The sequence below is a fragment of the Arvicanthis niloticus genome, chromosome 13 (assembly GCF_011762505.2).
Source record: "Arvicanthis niloticus isolate mArvNil1 chromosome 13, mArvNil1.pat.X, whole genome shotgun sequence".
Classification (NCBI taxonomy): domain Eukaryota; kingdom Metazoa; phylum Chordata; class Mammalia; order Rodentia; family Muridae; genus Arvicanthis; species Arvicanthis niloticus.
Genome location: NC_047670.1, coordinates 35,612,680 through 35,627,302, shown reverse-complemented (window position 1 = coordinate 35,627,302; position 14,623 = coordinate 35,612,680). Strand labels below are relative to the sequence as shown.

The window sequence follows — 14,623 nt, the reverse complement described above, 5'->3', positions numbered from 1 at the left end:
AAACAGGGGAAATCTCTTGAGTAGAAGAAAGCAGCAATTCTTGTTAGCTTTTTAAAAGTATGTATTTATTTTTATTTTATGTACATTGATATTTTGACTGCATGGATGTCCGTGTGCTAGTATTGAATCCCCTGGAACAGGAGTTACAGACAGTTGTGAGCTGGCATGTGGGTGCTGGGAATTGAACCTGGGTCCTCTGAAGAGCAGCCAGTGCTCTTAACCCCTGAGCCAGTTCTCCAGCCCCCCCCCGCCCCTTAATTTGTTGTATCTCAGCTGATAAAATGGGGTTCTTCTGGCAGGCTGTTTTATGGGTGATGATGAGTTAAAGGTTGTTCAAAGCAACTTTTGTAGGGAGAGAACCCTGGCCCCGATTTCCCCTTTCCTCACACACAGTGATTGTTTGGAATGATGAGAAAACATATTCAAGAGGGGAGATGGTGGGGAACAGTGAAGATTGCAGAAAAAGCATTTTAGACTTTGACTTTTTAAAAGGTCTCTGTCCCTTCAGTTCTTACAAATACCATATGTCGTTTCAAGATGAATACAATAGAGTTTTCAGAGACACTAAAATCCTCCGCCCTTCTTGGCTGCTGTAGTTTCTCTGGGATATATGTTGAAGGGCTTATGTGTCTCGACTTCATGTTCTCTCTCATGAGGGTACCTGGGAGCTAGCCTCTGACGAGTACTATTACTTAGAGCCTGTATTGTCTTCGTGGGTCTACAAGAAACTGTTGTGAATGCCGTTGTTACCGTAGTCCATCACTCTGAGGCCCCCCAGAAGTGCAGCCTGGTTGACATCGGGCCAGCTCTGAAGAGGAGTGATAACGGGCATGAGGAGGCGGTCCAGGCGTGATGCTTGGGCTTAGAGGTTTGGGAGCCTGTTGAAAAGGATACATGGGAAAGTAGCCGATTCCCCTCAGCTTTTTACAGCATTCCCTTGTCAGAGGCCTCAAGTCCCTGGATAGAGAGACCATTTATTTTATCTAAGAGGAGAGGTGAGGGGGTTTCTCCTGCCACTCAACGTCCCTGGCATTGTCCAATTAGCAGAGTTTGGACCTCGGGGTGCAGCCTAATGGCTTGGTCACAGTGCGCCATTAGAGGAAGCTGTGGTGATCAGGCCTGCCTGGTTGCCAGTGTAGTCTGCTTAGACACTAATGAGCATCCAGGCTACAGAGGATGATTCTCGGGACTCAGGAGCTGGCTGCCCCGAACATGAAAAGTGCCTGGGCTTGGGACTTGGGAATAATTGGTGTCAGATGGTTAGGTTTCTTGGGGCGTTTGGGCCTGAGGCTGAGAGAGCGGGGTGGGGGTGGGGTGGAGGGGGTGCGGTGGGGTTGGGGGGGGGGTTCTGTGATCATGGAGTTCTGAAGGACTGCCTTTAAAGTCCTAACCATGTCCTCTTTCTAGATTCTGTGCTTTTACCCTTAGAACCACTCTGTCCAGCTGCTTGCCACATTCTGGGTGATTTTAGTTATAGGGACAATCAAAACACAAGTTTGGTTTCTTTGTCATTTTTTTCCCCTGATGCACCTAAGTGTATTTTCAGATGTACTGTTGTTTGATTGGGGTAGTACAGCCTTCCAGAAGGCTTAGTGTCATCACCCTGTCAGGATCTTGGGATGCTCACCTAACAGGTGTCTGACCAGAGACTGCGATGGAAGGGCCATTGTTTAAGGGAAATCTGGGAGTTATTTGGGGTCTGGTTAGATGGAGTTTCCCATTCTGATAGAAAACTTGGTCAAGTTGTGACTGCTCACGTACTTCAAGTGACATGTTCCTTAACTCTGCTTGTGAGATATTAGTGAGCTGGGGCAGAGGAATGTCACATGGGTCTATGTGTCCTGTGGGACCCGAGTCTGACTCACGCAGCCAAGGTCACTTTGGTCACTCTCAGGTGCTGACAGACAGCACTCCGTTGCCTGTTTTTCAAAAATTGATTGGCAATCTTGTCATTCTTCTAATGTTCCATTAGAAGAATTCAAAACTGATCGGTGATCTGGTCATTCTTCTAACGTTCCATTAGAGGAATTCAAATGCCTTTGTGCAGATCAGCCTGGCACTAGCCCTGTCTTTGGCAGAGGCAGACACTTCATACAGTATGTGTCTTGTAAATAACTTGTATCCCCTACTTCTCTCTGCAAACATAATCATTACCACATTGCTTTACATTCAACTCTCTTTTTACCGTAGTGCTTGGTGATTAGTAATCTAAAAGTATGTCAGTATTTCTGTCACAAACACTCTTAAGTGGTTTGTCACCAGTTAGGTTTATTCCAGCATCACTTTACATGGACCCGGGATCTGCTCCATCCATGGATACATGTAGCAAGCGTTCTCATTCTCCAAGGCAAGCTTGTTAAATGCCCACAAAGCTAGGAGTCAGAGACGAGAGGGGTGGCCGGACCCTTGCCTCAGAGAAGCTCGGGTCTAAGCTGGGTCAGGGGCAGAGCCAGGATTCATAAACAGTGGAGGAGACCAGGCCTCAGGAAGCTGGAGAAGTGAAGTGGAGCTACCCCAGGGGGCTTGACACCCGAGTGGGGTTACTTCCTGCTCACATCTTTGGGATCCCAACTGTGAAGAAACAGGATCAGAAACGGGGTGCTTTAAGCTGCCTACCTACTTCTGACATGTATGACTAACTTTCATTTGGCAGCTTAGCTACATCCACACTATTTTTTTAATTTAAAAATTAAATTAAATTAAAATAAAATAAAAATCGGTTTGAGGATGTAGCACAGCAGGAAAGCAGTTAGTTAGTATATACAAGGCCCTGGGTTCAGTCCTCAGCACCGTGAAACAGTAAAGGTAAAATTCTGTTTTTAGCTAGAACCGCTACAGTTAGTCAGGGACTTACCTTGAGAAGAAAAGGCTGAAATGCCAGTGTCAGCTCTTTAAATAGGCAGTTCTGGGAGTTCACATCAGTAGAGTGTGTACTGTTATATTAAGAATTTAGGTTTCCTAATTTTTTGCTTTTCATCCCACCGTGATGTTAGAACTCTATAGCTCCCTCCACCCCCAAGTTATATTGAAGCATGCTCGAAAGCTTTTCTTGCTAAGGCCTCTATCTAAGTGGCTTCTTCTGGTTTCCTATTGTTCTCTCTCTTGAGCAAACTCTTATCCTCTAGTGGTGGACATTACCAGGTACAAAGGCGGGGAGAAATGGCCGAGAAGGAAGGAGCACTGGGCAGGCAGGAAGCGGAAGCTTGGAGGTGGATCTTCTCACAGATGTGGGTTTAGCACTGCAATGTTAGCGTGCCTGTCATGAGCAAAAGGTTAGGCAGGCGCAGGTCTGATACCAGTTTGACTTTGTGTTTTCCTTTCTGTGTCAAATGTGTATCCTGCACTTCCTCACCGTGCACCCTTGCCAGTGGATGCTCAGGGTAAGTGTACATCCCAAATCTCCGGTGGCGGTACGATGTGGTCCTTACCATGGGCTTCTCACTGCTCTTTCGACCTATGCTAGCTATCCACATTTTCCTGCTGGCTCAGAATAATCACTTGCACCTGTTTAATTTTCCATAAATTTAAGGAAGTAGTGTGTGTGTGTGTCTGTGTCTGTGTCTGTGTCTGTGTGTGTGTCTGTGTGTGTGTGTCTGTGTGTGTGTGTCTGTGTGTGTGTGTCTGTGTGTGTGTGTCTGTGTGTGTGTGTGTCTGTGTGTCTGTGTGTGTATGTCTGTGTGTCTGTGTGTGTATGTCTCTGTGTGTGTGTCTGTGTGTGTATGTGTGTTTGTGTGTCTGTGTGTGTATGTCTGTGTGTGTGTGTCTGTGTGTGAGTGTGTGTGTGTCTGTGTGTGTGTCTGTGTGTGTGTGTCTGTGTGTGTGTCTGTGTGTGTGTCTGTGTGTGTCTGTGTGTGTGTGTGTCTGTGTGTGTGTCTGTGTGTGTCTGTGTGTGTCTGTGTGTGTGTGTCTGTGTGTGTGTCTGTGTGTGTGTGTCTGTGTGTGTGTGTCTGTGTTTGTGTGTCTGTGTGTGTGTGTCTGTGTGTGTGTCTGTGTGTGTCTGTGTGTGTGTGTGTGTCTGTGTGTGTGTGTTCACTTTAATCATTTTTTTGCTTAGACACTTGGCCACTGACACTGTCCACATCACATTCTATGAGCTGTCATGTATTCACAAGTCAGTATTAGGTTCTCAGAAAAAGAAAATACCACATGCTTTAAATGCATGCTTACACAGGAAAGCCAGTATATTTCTATATCTATGCATATGTACCTGAGTAGATAACGAACATATTTGTTAATTCCATATGCAAAAGAAATGTGACACTGAATACCACCTCAGAGGCATTCTCAGGCCAGATTTAGTACTGTTAAGCTTACAGATCATATACCTTGTCTAGACATGCAGTGCGGCTCTTCTAAAACCAGTCATCTCAGCGGCAAGAACAAAAGCAGAAGTATGCCTGGCTGTGGCCGTTTGTGAGGTGCTTCCTGTCTAAGACTTCATATCTTTACGTTCCATTCTCAAAGTGATTTTCTTGGTTGACCGTGAACCTTACTTACCATGGGTGATCATGAGACTGAACTGCCTGTTGCTTTGGAACTCATCCTGTCCTTGTGGCTCTCTTGCCAGGGTGTCCCATTGCTCTCTGAGCTCCCAATAATTATTTATATTGGGTCCTGTCATCTGTAATCTCCATCTATGGGGTCTCCTTTGACAGGTGGGGCTTGGCTGGCTGGCTCTTGTTAAGGAAACAGTGTTCCCTCTGTTACCTTATGGCATGGTTGGGTCAGTCATTCCCTAATTTTAAAAAGATAATCCCTTCTTGTTCTCAGTGTTATGACTATGAAATCATACAGTAAACATATTTTTTAAGATATCCTTTGGAAAGAACGGCATGACACAGCCATATTTTTGGCTTATTATAAAAATGTATGTACCATAGTTATCATTTTAGATTCTCTATCGGTGGCTTTTATGTATTCACAGTGTTATGGAGCCGACCCCACTATCTAATTTCAGGACAGTTTCATCCGTCCCACAGACACCTCATACCTTTGCATTCTCACCTCTCTGTTACCTGTCTCTGGCTTTCCAGTTCCTGACAAGCACTCTCCTGACTTTGGGGTCACCTCTTTGGGTATTTCCCATGATTGACCATCAGGGTGTAATCAGTGTGGGGGGCAAATTGCATTTTATTTGTTCGAATTGATACGAGGTAAGTTTGGAATGGATGAAAACCACCCACCCTTCTGGCTTTGTGTTCTGAGATTCTGCTCGAGTAGTCGTGGGGTGGGGGGCATCTCTGCAGCCCTGTTAGTCCCCTCTCTTGTCCAGGCAGGTCCCTAGGCCAAGCCACAGAGCTCTGTGTATCAGTCACAGTGTCTGTGGGCATAGAGACAAGGATAGACCAATGGCTGCTGAATAGGGCAGTTACCCACAGAGAAACAATACCATCCGTGCAATTGACAATGTAGAAACAAATGAACAGCAGGTGAAGGGGATAAAGAGGGTGGGGTTAGGGCTGGTAAGAGTGGACACAGAGCCTCTGGGTTGTCTCCTTCCAGCTTCTCAATACATTCACATGCTAAGACGGTCCCAAGGGTTTGTGGAGGTTTGGGGAAACTTGGTTATGTAAGTAGGGTTGAGCATTGTTGACTAAACTCATTCTTCAGCCCCTCCTTTCCTGAGGTCAGGGTTAGAGCTGAGTGTTCCAACCTTCTAATGAAGTAACTGCTTTTCCTGGCAGTCAGCCTCCTCAGTCGGAGTTTAGGTCTCTTTCCCACACCCTGTTCTCATATCACCTGCCATGTGGGAAATTCAAAGGGTTTCCTAAGCTCTGTGCTAGGAACTGACGCAAATGGTGCACAGACATACATGCGGACAAAACATCCATACATACAAAATAAAAATAAATAAGTCTTTTAAAAACCCCATTAAGGGGTTTAAGGAGGCATTGTGCATCTCCCAGCAATGCTGAGAGGAGGGACATGCTGGGCGTTTGCAGATTAACCCCCTGTACGTGCTGATTCCAAGTCAGCGTACAGCGGAAAGGTTCTTGAGACTCACATCTGTACTGAGCATCTGCAGACTGCTTCTTGCCACTGTTTCCTGATACAGTAACTGTTGCAACCACATGCACTTTAGGTCCGACGTGTTATCTAGAGATGATTTGAAGTATACAGGAGAATGAGAGTCTAATGATTTCAGTCAGAGACTTAGGGACTTAGGCATATAAGGGGAGGTGTTGCAGCCAGTCCCCAGGAGACACCAAGAGACAGGTGGACTAAAGTCAGCACTAGTACGGTTTAGGATTGTGTTGCTCAAAGATGACCATATCTTAAAGTCAGTATGTCCAACTGGGACTCGAAACAATTTCTTCAACAGTTGTTTTTATATACATGCGTGCATACATCCACACACACACATACACACACACATACATACACACATACATACATACAAAGTTATGTACATTGTATACAAATGTTATATATATCATAAAAATATATGCTTTATACATATAAATTTTAATATATCTACTGTGGTGTAAAAATAAATATAATTGTATGGTGTGCTAGAGACTTTAAAAAATAATCATTGTGTTTTGGTTTGATATATCCTAAATAGAAAAAACTTTTCCACTATAACCATAATTAGAGCAATCTTTATAGCTTATACTTATTTTAGAATGCTGTAATTTTAAAGTCCTCTAATTATAGCATAACTTCACTGTAATCATAGAATAATTTATATATATTTACCAATTTGATCATACATTCATTTTGTTTTCTTATTTTTAAGGCTTTTTTTGGGGGGTGGGTTTGAGACAAGGTCTCAGTATGTAACCCAGTGTATTAGTCGGGCTTCTCTAGAGTCACAGAACTTATGGAATGTCTCTATATAGTAAGGGAATCTATTGTAATGCATTAAAGTCTGCAGTCCAACTAACCCAACAATGGGCAGCTCTGGATGGGAAGTTCAATAATCTAGTAGTTTCTCAGTCCCACGAGGCTGGTTGTTTTACCTGGTCTCTGTAGAAGCTGGAGTCCTGAAGAAGTAGGCTCTAACAGATGTGCTGGCAAGTAAGTGCAAGCAGCAGAGAAGAGTGATCTTCCTCTTCTATCATCCTTATGTAGGCCTTCAGGGACGGTACGGCCCAGATTAAAGGTTTGTACCTGGATTTGGAACTTGCTCTGTTCCAGGGTGGCCTTGAACTCAGAGATCTGCTTGCCTCAGTCTTCCAGGATTAAAGGCGTGAACTACCTTGCCTAGGCCTAAGCTTTTCATGGCTACTCTGCCTCAAGATGGTGGATCAAAACCCTATGTCAGCCCATGTCAGAATCCAGATTAGAAGCCCATGTCTTCCAGCCTCAAGATCTGGATCACAGGTGGGCCCTCCATTTCTGGATTCTAGTTCATTCCAGATATAGTCAAGTCAACAGCCAAGAATAGCCATCCCACACCCAGGTTGGCCTTGAACTCCTGAGGGCTGGCATTGGAGGCCCATGCCATCACATCTGGAACAAAAAGCTATTACTAATTACAATTAGACACATATATTACAACTTGTGACAGGAAGTAAAAATGCAATTTTACATATTAGACTTTTTTTTTCCTGTGTGAGGGGGATGGTGTGTGGATATATGCATACATGTGTACAGGCACATTTGTATGTACAAGCTAGAAGTTGATTTCAGGACTCATTCTGATTGATTTCCCACCGTATTCTTTTGAAGTAGGGCCTCAATCAAACCCAGAGCTAGTCCATATGGTTAGTCTCACTGGACAGCTTGCTCAGGATCCTGTCTCTACCTTCTGAGGCTGGGACTAGAGGTAGGCTGCTCTGCCCCACCCAGCATTGAAGTGACATATTGGGGATTTGAACTCCAATCTTGCTTCTGGGACAAGCACTTTAATTACTGAGCCATCTCCTCATCCTTAGTCTGTTATTGTAAAGTTTTTCTTCTGTAGAAGTTGGAGAGATGGGTCAGCAGAGGGTCTGGGTTCTGTTCCTAGAACCCACAAGACAACTCACATCAACAGTCACTCCAGTTCCAGGGATTCTGATGCCCCCTTCTGTCCAGAGAATATCTACTGCATGTATATGGTGCACATACATAACATGCAGGCAAAATTCTCGTGTGTGTGTGTGTGTGTGTAATTAAAACAAGCAAATCTTGGGATGGAGGGATGGCTCAGTGGTTAAGAGCACTGACTGATCTTCCAGAGGTCTTGAGTTCAATTGCCAGCAACCACATGGTGGCTCACAACCATCTGTCATGGGATCCAGCTCCCTCTTCTGCTGTGTCTGAAGAGAGTAACAGTATACTCACATATATAAAATAAATAAATCTTTAAACATAAATAAATCTTTAAAAAATTAAAAATAGATTTTTCTGTAATCAAAACATATCCAAGTATGTTTGGTCAGAAATCACACATAGATCTCCTTTCTCTTCCAACATGTTCCAGCTCTTCCCACCCCAATCCCAACCCGGTGCCCCAACCCTGAGTTAAGAGAACAGTCTGGTCTGGTGTGTTTTGCTGTTAAGACAGTGTTGAAGAGACTGAGCAACAAAGGAAAGGCCCCACCATCCCTGAGCTGGAGCATGATGTCCTACAGCTTGGAGAGAAAGTGCAGGTGTCCATGAAGAGCCTCGCTGTCAGTGGCTCGTATGGTGGACATACTCAGCGTGCATGGGCTTGTTTGCACCAGTCAGTATTTCACTGTGAACAGAGGAAATCCATGGTTGTCAGAGCACTGATGCTTCCTGCTTTCCCTCCTCGAGTTTGGCCCCAGCAGGGTAGACATCAGTGAGAGAGGCTTTCAGTGGACCATCCCTGGAGAGGATGGGAGCCTGCCTTCACCGTTCTCTAACTACACAGGAAAGCAGGAGTTGAGGTGGGCAGGTTGTGTGGATGCCTGGTTCCCTCCGTGTTGAATGACAGTAGAGGATTCTCTGGAGGGACAGGTAGTGACTAAGTGGAAGACTGGGTGAGCTGGTCACCCCAAGAATGTTGCAAATTCCTCAGGAAGCAGGTTTCATACGTAAGTTGACTGTTAGGGGGCGTCGTCCACTTATGTTCCTAGATGCTCTGCATTATGTATGCCTTATGCTGCATATTTTCTTGAGCTAGTGAGGGTTGTTTATGTACATAACTGTGTATACTGAGCTTATTGGTCACCCAGAGTATTTTCAAGGGTGGGTTTTGACCGTATATGATTTTCTCACATGTACTAATTTGAGACTTCCCTGTACAAATGGTTCTTTCTTACTAAAACACGGCGACTCTTCTCTCGGACTTTTATTAAGTCTAGAGTTTTATGAAGTTCTATTAAGCTTTTTGGTCCAGATTCAGCATTCTCACCTGCATATGAGAGAAAGTACAGCCAAGGCAGGCTTCCCTGGCCTTGCCTGTCTTTGCACCAAGCAATGGGTTATATTTAGTGTCTTACATGTTGATTGTAAGGGGGCAGCTATGGCAGTTGACACAGCAGTTTCCTGCCTGGCAGTTGAATTGATCATTCAGCCTGAGACAGTGGACAGAGAGGATGGGTCAAGGGCTCAGGGAGTCAGGCTGTCTGGGCCTTATCCCTGATCTCTACCTTGGATGAATCCTTCAGACTTCTCTAAGCTTTGATCTCCTCTTCAGCCGGAACAGTTAGGATAACCCTAACACCCCTTCCAGTTCGGTCTGTGTTTAAAATTCTGAAGCAAGTACTTACGTAGCACTTGCTGTATACACATGTACTCTGAGGGAGACCAGGGAAACCTTGCCCTGAAGAAGCTTAGAAAATCTTTCTCTAACTTGAATGTAGGCAAAGCCTTTTGCCAAAGGTCCAGTGTAGAAGCTTAAGAGCTAGTGTCCTGTGTGTGACCCTGGTGTCCCCAGCAACAGGTCAGATCTAGATCAGTGCAGCAAGACTAATTCTGCAAACCAACAAATATTCTTGGTCTCTGGGACACATATGTAAATGAGTAGGTATGGCTGTGTTTTAATAAAACTTTATTTACACAGACAGCTGTTCCTGTTCGAGTTGTTTAGCTGCTTACTACTCTATCTGAAACAGTAAAATGATGTTTGGATAACTAGAGTCTGGGTGGTGTAGCCAAATAAGTAAATAATACGGCTCTGCTCAGTATAGCTTTGTTCTTCGTCACCAACAAACACCTAACTATAGACATCTGGTTACCAGGTTCCTTCTACAAGAAGGACATTGAAGCCCTCCATTAGAGAGTTAAACTAACTGCCAAGGATTCCCAGGTCCTAGGGCTAGGAGCTGAATAATGACCTATCTTCATCTTTAGGGACTGAAACTTGTGCCCAAACAAAGGCTCTTTGAGGTGGGCCTAACAAAGCCAGCTTGTATCCATTTTTGGAAACAGCCCTAGCCTCTCACCTTGCCCCCCATCACTAGGGCTTCCAGATGCACTAAAGAAAGGAATACTGTTGCTATGTGTCCCGAGGTTTGCTGGCACAGGGATCTGCAGGCTTCTACAGGGCATGCAGATGTTAGAAAGTGGAAGTAGATGCTCCTGGGATGCAGCCACTTTCAGTCTTTTGGGAGTGATGAGTAACTAATGTTTTTAAGTCCTGGAAAAGGCTGCCTTTGCCTCCAGTAAGGACTTCAGAGAAGGGAACTTGTTCTAGAAGCTGGCATTTCAGCAAGCTGACTATACAGCCTTGTTCTGTTCACAGGGAGGGGTGACATCCAGCCTCAGCTGGACAGCGCTCTCCAGGATGTCAACGATAAATATCTCCTACTGGAAGAAACGGAAAAGCAGGCTGTGCGCAAAGCACTCATCGAAGAACGCGGCCGATTCTGCACCTTCATCTCTATGCTGCGGCCAGTGATTGTAAGTAGATGGAAAGCTCTGGAAGGCTTGGACTATGTAGTGTGGAGGGCTTTCCTTCTTGGCTTATGCATCCGCCAGCCTACTGACAGCCACCTACTGCTGTCTTGAATCTCGATGATGGAAGCACATCCACATTTTAAATTCTCAGCAAGGAGCTGACCCACCCCTCATCCACAGTTCGTAGCAACACTCATCCTACTTGGGTTTGTTTTTTTTTCAACTGAGTTAAGGTTAAGGCTATCTGGGCATGGTGACGCAAGCCCGTAATCCCAGCACTGTGGAGGCTGATACAAGAGGCTTGCTTGCTGTGAATTTAATTTTAGGCCAGCCAGGGCTATACAGTAAATTCTAGGCTACCTATAGCTACAGAGTGAGACTTGTTCTCAATACTCGCACCTCTCCCCCACCTCAGAAAACAAACGAACAAAGGTGTATTTAAAGAATCTTAAGGTAAAGTTGCAGGGCAATGCCAGTACCTGTCAACTAGACACGAACATTCTGAGGCCCACTGTATCTCAAATGCTAAGCCTGGGACCCCATGCACCTATGTCTTAAGCCCCAGGAAGCATCTCAGGGGATCTGCTCTCACTTAATTTCTGAGTGAACCCTGAACATGCTGCAGCTGAGATAGCAGCAGCCACTCTCGGAGGCTTCAGGAAGGCCTCTGGTGCACGTCTCTCCACCCTAGTGGAATTCTCGGAATTCTCTGATTTGAGTTGTTCCCCTGGTCTGTACCTGTGCCCTCCGTTCCCACTGGCACTTGAGAAGGTGACTGAAATATTCTCAGTCCTTGCTTCCATCCACATGTCAATTCTTAAGATGGGATAGGGGCAAGAAAAGGGACAGTTAGCTCTGTGGAACACACGTGTTCTGTCATAAAGATCGGACCCAACTATCCCCAAGCCATGTCGGTCCTCCAGAGCTACCTCATCCCATGGAAGGATCACTGAAAAGACCACAGGCAGACCATCCCACTGAATAAGCCTGGAAGTGCCAAGCACTGTAAGGATGTCCCTCCACTGTCCCCAGCACACAGGTCACTCTGTGGCTACCTTTTTCCCTTTCTCTTTCCAAAAAGAAAATACATATGTCACCTTCAGCTTAGATTCCTATCTCAGATGCCTTTCATGAAAGGCTGAGAAGGTAACGCAGTGACCCAGACAGAAGTGGTTGGAACAAGACAGTGAGGGAACTCACATGATGACGTATGCGAGTTGCTTCCCTTCAGGAGGAAGAGATTTCCATGTTAGGAGAGATTACCCATCTTCAGACCATATCGGAAGATCTGAAGAACCTGACCATGGACCCTCACAAACTGCCCTCCTCGAGTGAACAGGTAGGAACTGGGGACCAAGTGGTCAGGGACAAGTCTAAGACAGATTCGGAATTCAGGGCTCTGGTAATCTGTGTAGCATCCATTGTATCTGAAATGACACCCGTATGTGACCATGGTGTTCACATCGTCACTGTGGTGGTTACTGTGGCTGGGTTATGTGTGTTTCCATCCTTTGTGAACCACCATTGTTCACCTTCATTATTGTAAGGAAAGACGCTGAGGTACCGAGAGGTGAGGTCTTTAACCAAGGCCACCACTCTAATAAGCAATGACACTAGGATGAGTCAAGAGATCCATGACTGAATCCAGGGTCACCCACTCTGAGCCATGAGCTATCAAGGGACCCCATGTCACTCTGTTGTCATGGCTTGCAGCTCTCTCTGGAGCTAATCAAGTCATTTATGAGAACCTTTCCTGTCTGAGGAAAAGATGATGTATTTTAAAATTCTTTACTCTTTTTGTGTGTGTGACATTAATACTATATGTCTTAGTTAGGGTGCTGTGAACAGACGCCATGATTAAGGCAATTCTTATAAGGACAACATTTAATTGGGGGTGGCTTACAGGTTCAGAGGTTCAGTCCATTATCATCAAGGCAGGAGCATGGCAGCATCCAGGTAGGCATGGTGCAGAAGGAGCTGAGAGTTCTTCATCTTCACTTGAAGGCTGCTAGGAGAAGACTGGCTCCCAGGCAGCTAGGATGAGGGGTATTCTTATACCCCACGCCCACAGTGATACACCTACTCCAACAAGGCCACACCTACTCCAACAAGGCCACACCTTCTAATAGTGCCACTTCCTGGGCCAAGCCTATACAAACCATCACACTATATCAAATGGGAAGAGTCTGTTTAGGGGAACAACTGACCAGTCAGTGCTGGTTTGAGCCCTTTGCAGGCAGTTCTTACTGTCTGCTTGGACAGTCACCGAGAAGCTAAATTTGGAAGCTTTGTGTTTTTCTGTCTATGAGATTTTGTATTAAGCTCCAGTAAGCATTGACTCAATAAATAGGTATTAGCTGAGTGCCTGTTAAAGAGAGCAGGAGGTGGATCTTACACTCAACGGCTCTTTGTCACAGGGAGACACACAGAAATAATTGTGATAGTGTTGGCTCACTCTTGGTTCTGGGAGGTTTTCATGCTGACCAAATAGGACACAAGTATCTACTGAACATCCATTGGTTAAGGTGCAGCCAGCGAGCCCCAAAACCACTATTGTCTTTATGGAACTGCAAGCTGAAAAAGCTGCTGATTTTAGCCTGTGTTAAAAATAGCTTCTAGGAGTTACTCCATCGCTGTAATTATCTCTTTCTCCTGGTATTTCATGGTTTTCCTCTTCTAACTCCCACTCCCCATCAACTCCAGTTTCTTGCTCACCTCAGAAGGACTGACACTGGGGGAGAGGTACTGTGGCCCTTCAGTTGAAATGTGCATTTTCTGTTTTAATTCTGCCACTGTGAGGGTCATGTTTCAACTGCGTCATACGTGTGGTGATGTGTGGATGTCCCTCTCATTCATCCCTTACACAGCTGCTCTCTGTCCCTTCAGGTGATTTTGGACTTGAAAGGTTCTGACTATAGTTGGTCGTATCAGACGCCACCATCTTCTCCTAGCACAACCATGTCGAGAAAGTCAAGTGTCTGCAGGTAAGTGAAGCCTCGGGCCTCCTAATGCTTTACAAGACGTAGTTACATGAGTGAGACCAGGAGCCAGGCTGTATGTCCGGAAGGGACCCATTTGAAATAGGAAATCGTAAGGTGAAGAATGCACTCACTTTTTAGTCTGCCTCTGTCTGTCACCACACCCCACCCCCTAGTGTTGTTTTTAAGAAGTTGATCCAACCATAGCTGGAACGGCTTCTGGCCATACCGTATCCCTCATTCCTATAGCCGTAAAGTCCATGCAGTCCTTGTTTGGTGTTTCCCACCCCTCATGCCTACTCACACTGTTGCTTGTGGAAATACATTTGGGATGGTCCCGGGGCCTACAGGACCATTATGCAGTTTCACGAGGCAGCTGTTCTCGGTCTGCGGAGGGTAAAGGTTTATTCTGTTCTTGAAAGGTGCAAGCATCGGCTGACACGCCTTCCTGTCTTGGGCCAGCACTATACCTACTGCCAGTTATTTGACTTGACGTTGCAAAAGCAGATGGCTATGAAGTAGCCTGGGGAGGAGGGAGCAGGGGGTCATCTCAGGACTAAGGGAGAGCTGGCCCAGCGTCCTGCTGTGCTTCGTTTCACCCTGGGGCTTGTTGGGTATATACCTGGCAGGCAGTTCCAGTCAGGAGGCTATGTCCTCATATCTTCCCAAAGGTGTTGCTGGGTTTCTTGTCACCTTTAATGGGCTCTGTGTTTATGTGAGACGCAGGAAACTCCTTTTTTGTTTCAGCGGCTCAGCAAGGTCCTCCTCATTAGCACAGAAAAAGCTACACTGCCTTCTTCTCCTCCTGGCCTTACTCAGTTGCACTGATAGGAGCTGGCTGGAGTGTAGTT

General features: G+C 45.6%; 1 protein-coding gene across 8 annotated transcripts in view; it reads left to right on the top strand.

Annotated features, from left to right (window-relative positions):
• Mtss1 (MTSS I-BAR domain containing 1) overlaps positions 1-14,623 on the top strand; it is a 137,564-nt gene that overhangs the window by 111,395 nt on the left and 11,546 nt on the right. For 7 of the 8 annotated variants that reach the window (XM_076911390.1, XM_076911392.1, XM_076911393.1 and 4 more), the window contains exons 7-9: positions 10,640-10,797; positions 12,026-12,133; positions 13,681-13,778. In XM_076911390.1, coding sequence (XP_076767505.1) covers positions 10,640-10,797; positions 12,026-12,133; positions 13,681-13,778 — 364 coding nt within the window. Of the gene's footprint in view, positions 1-1,424; positions 3,381-10,639; positions 10,798-12,025; positions 12,134-13,680; positions 13,779-14,623 lie in introns of those variants that run through there. The other variant, XM_076911391.1, reaches the window with a different exon arrangement.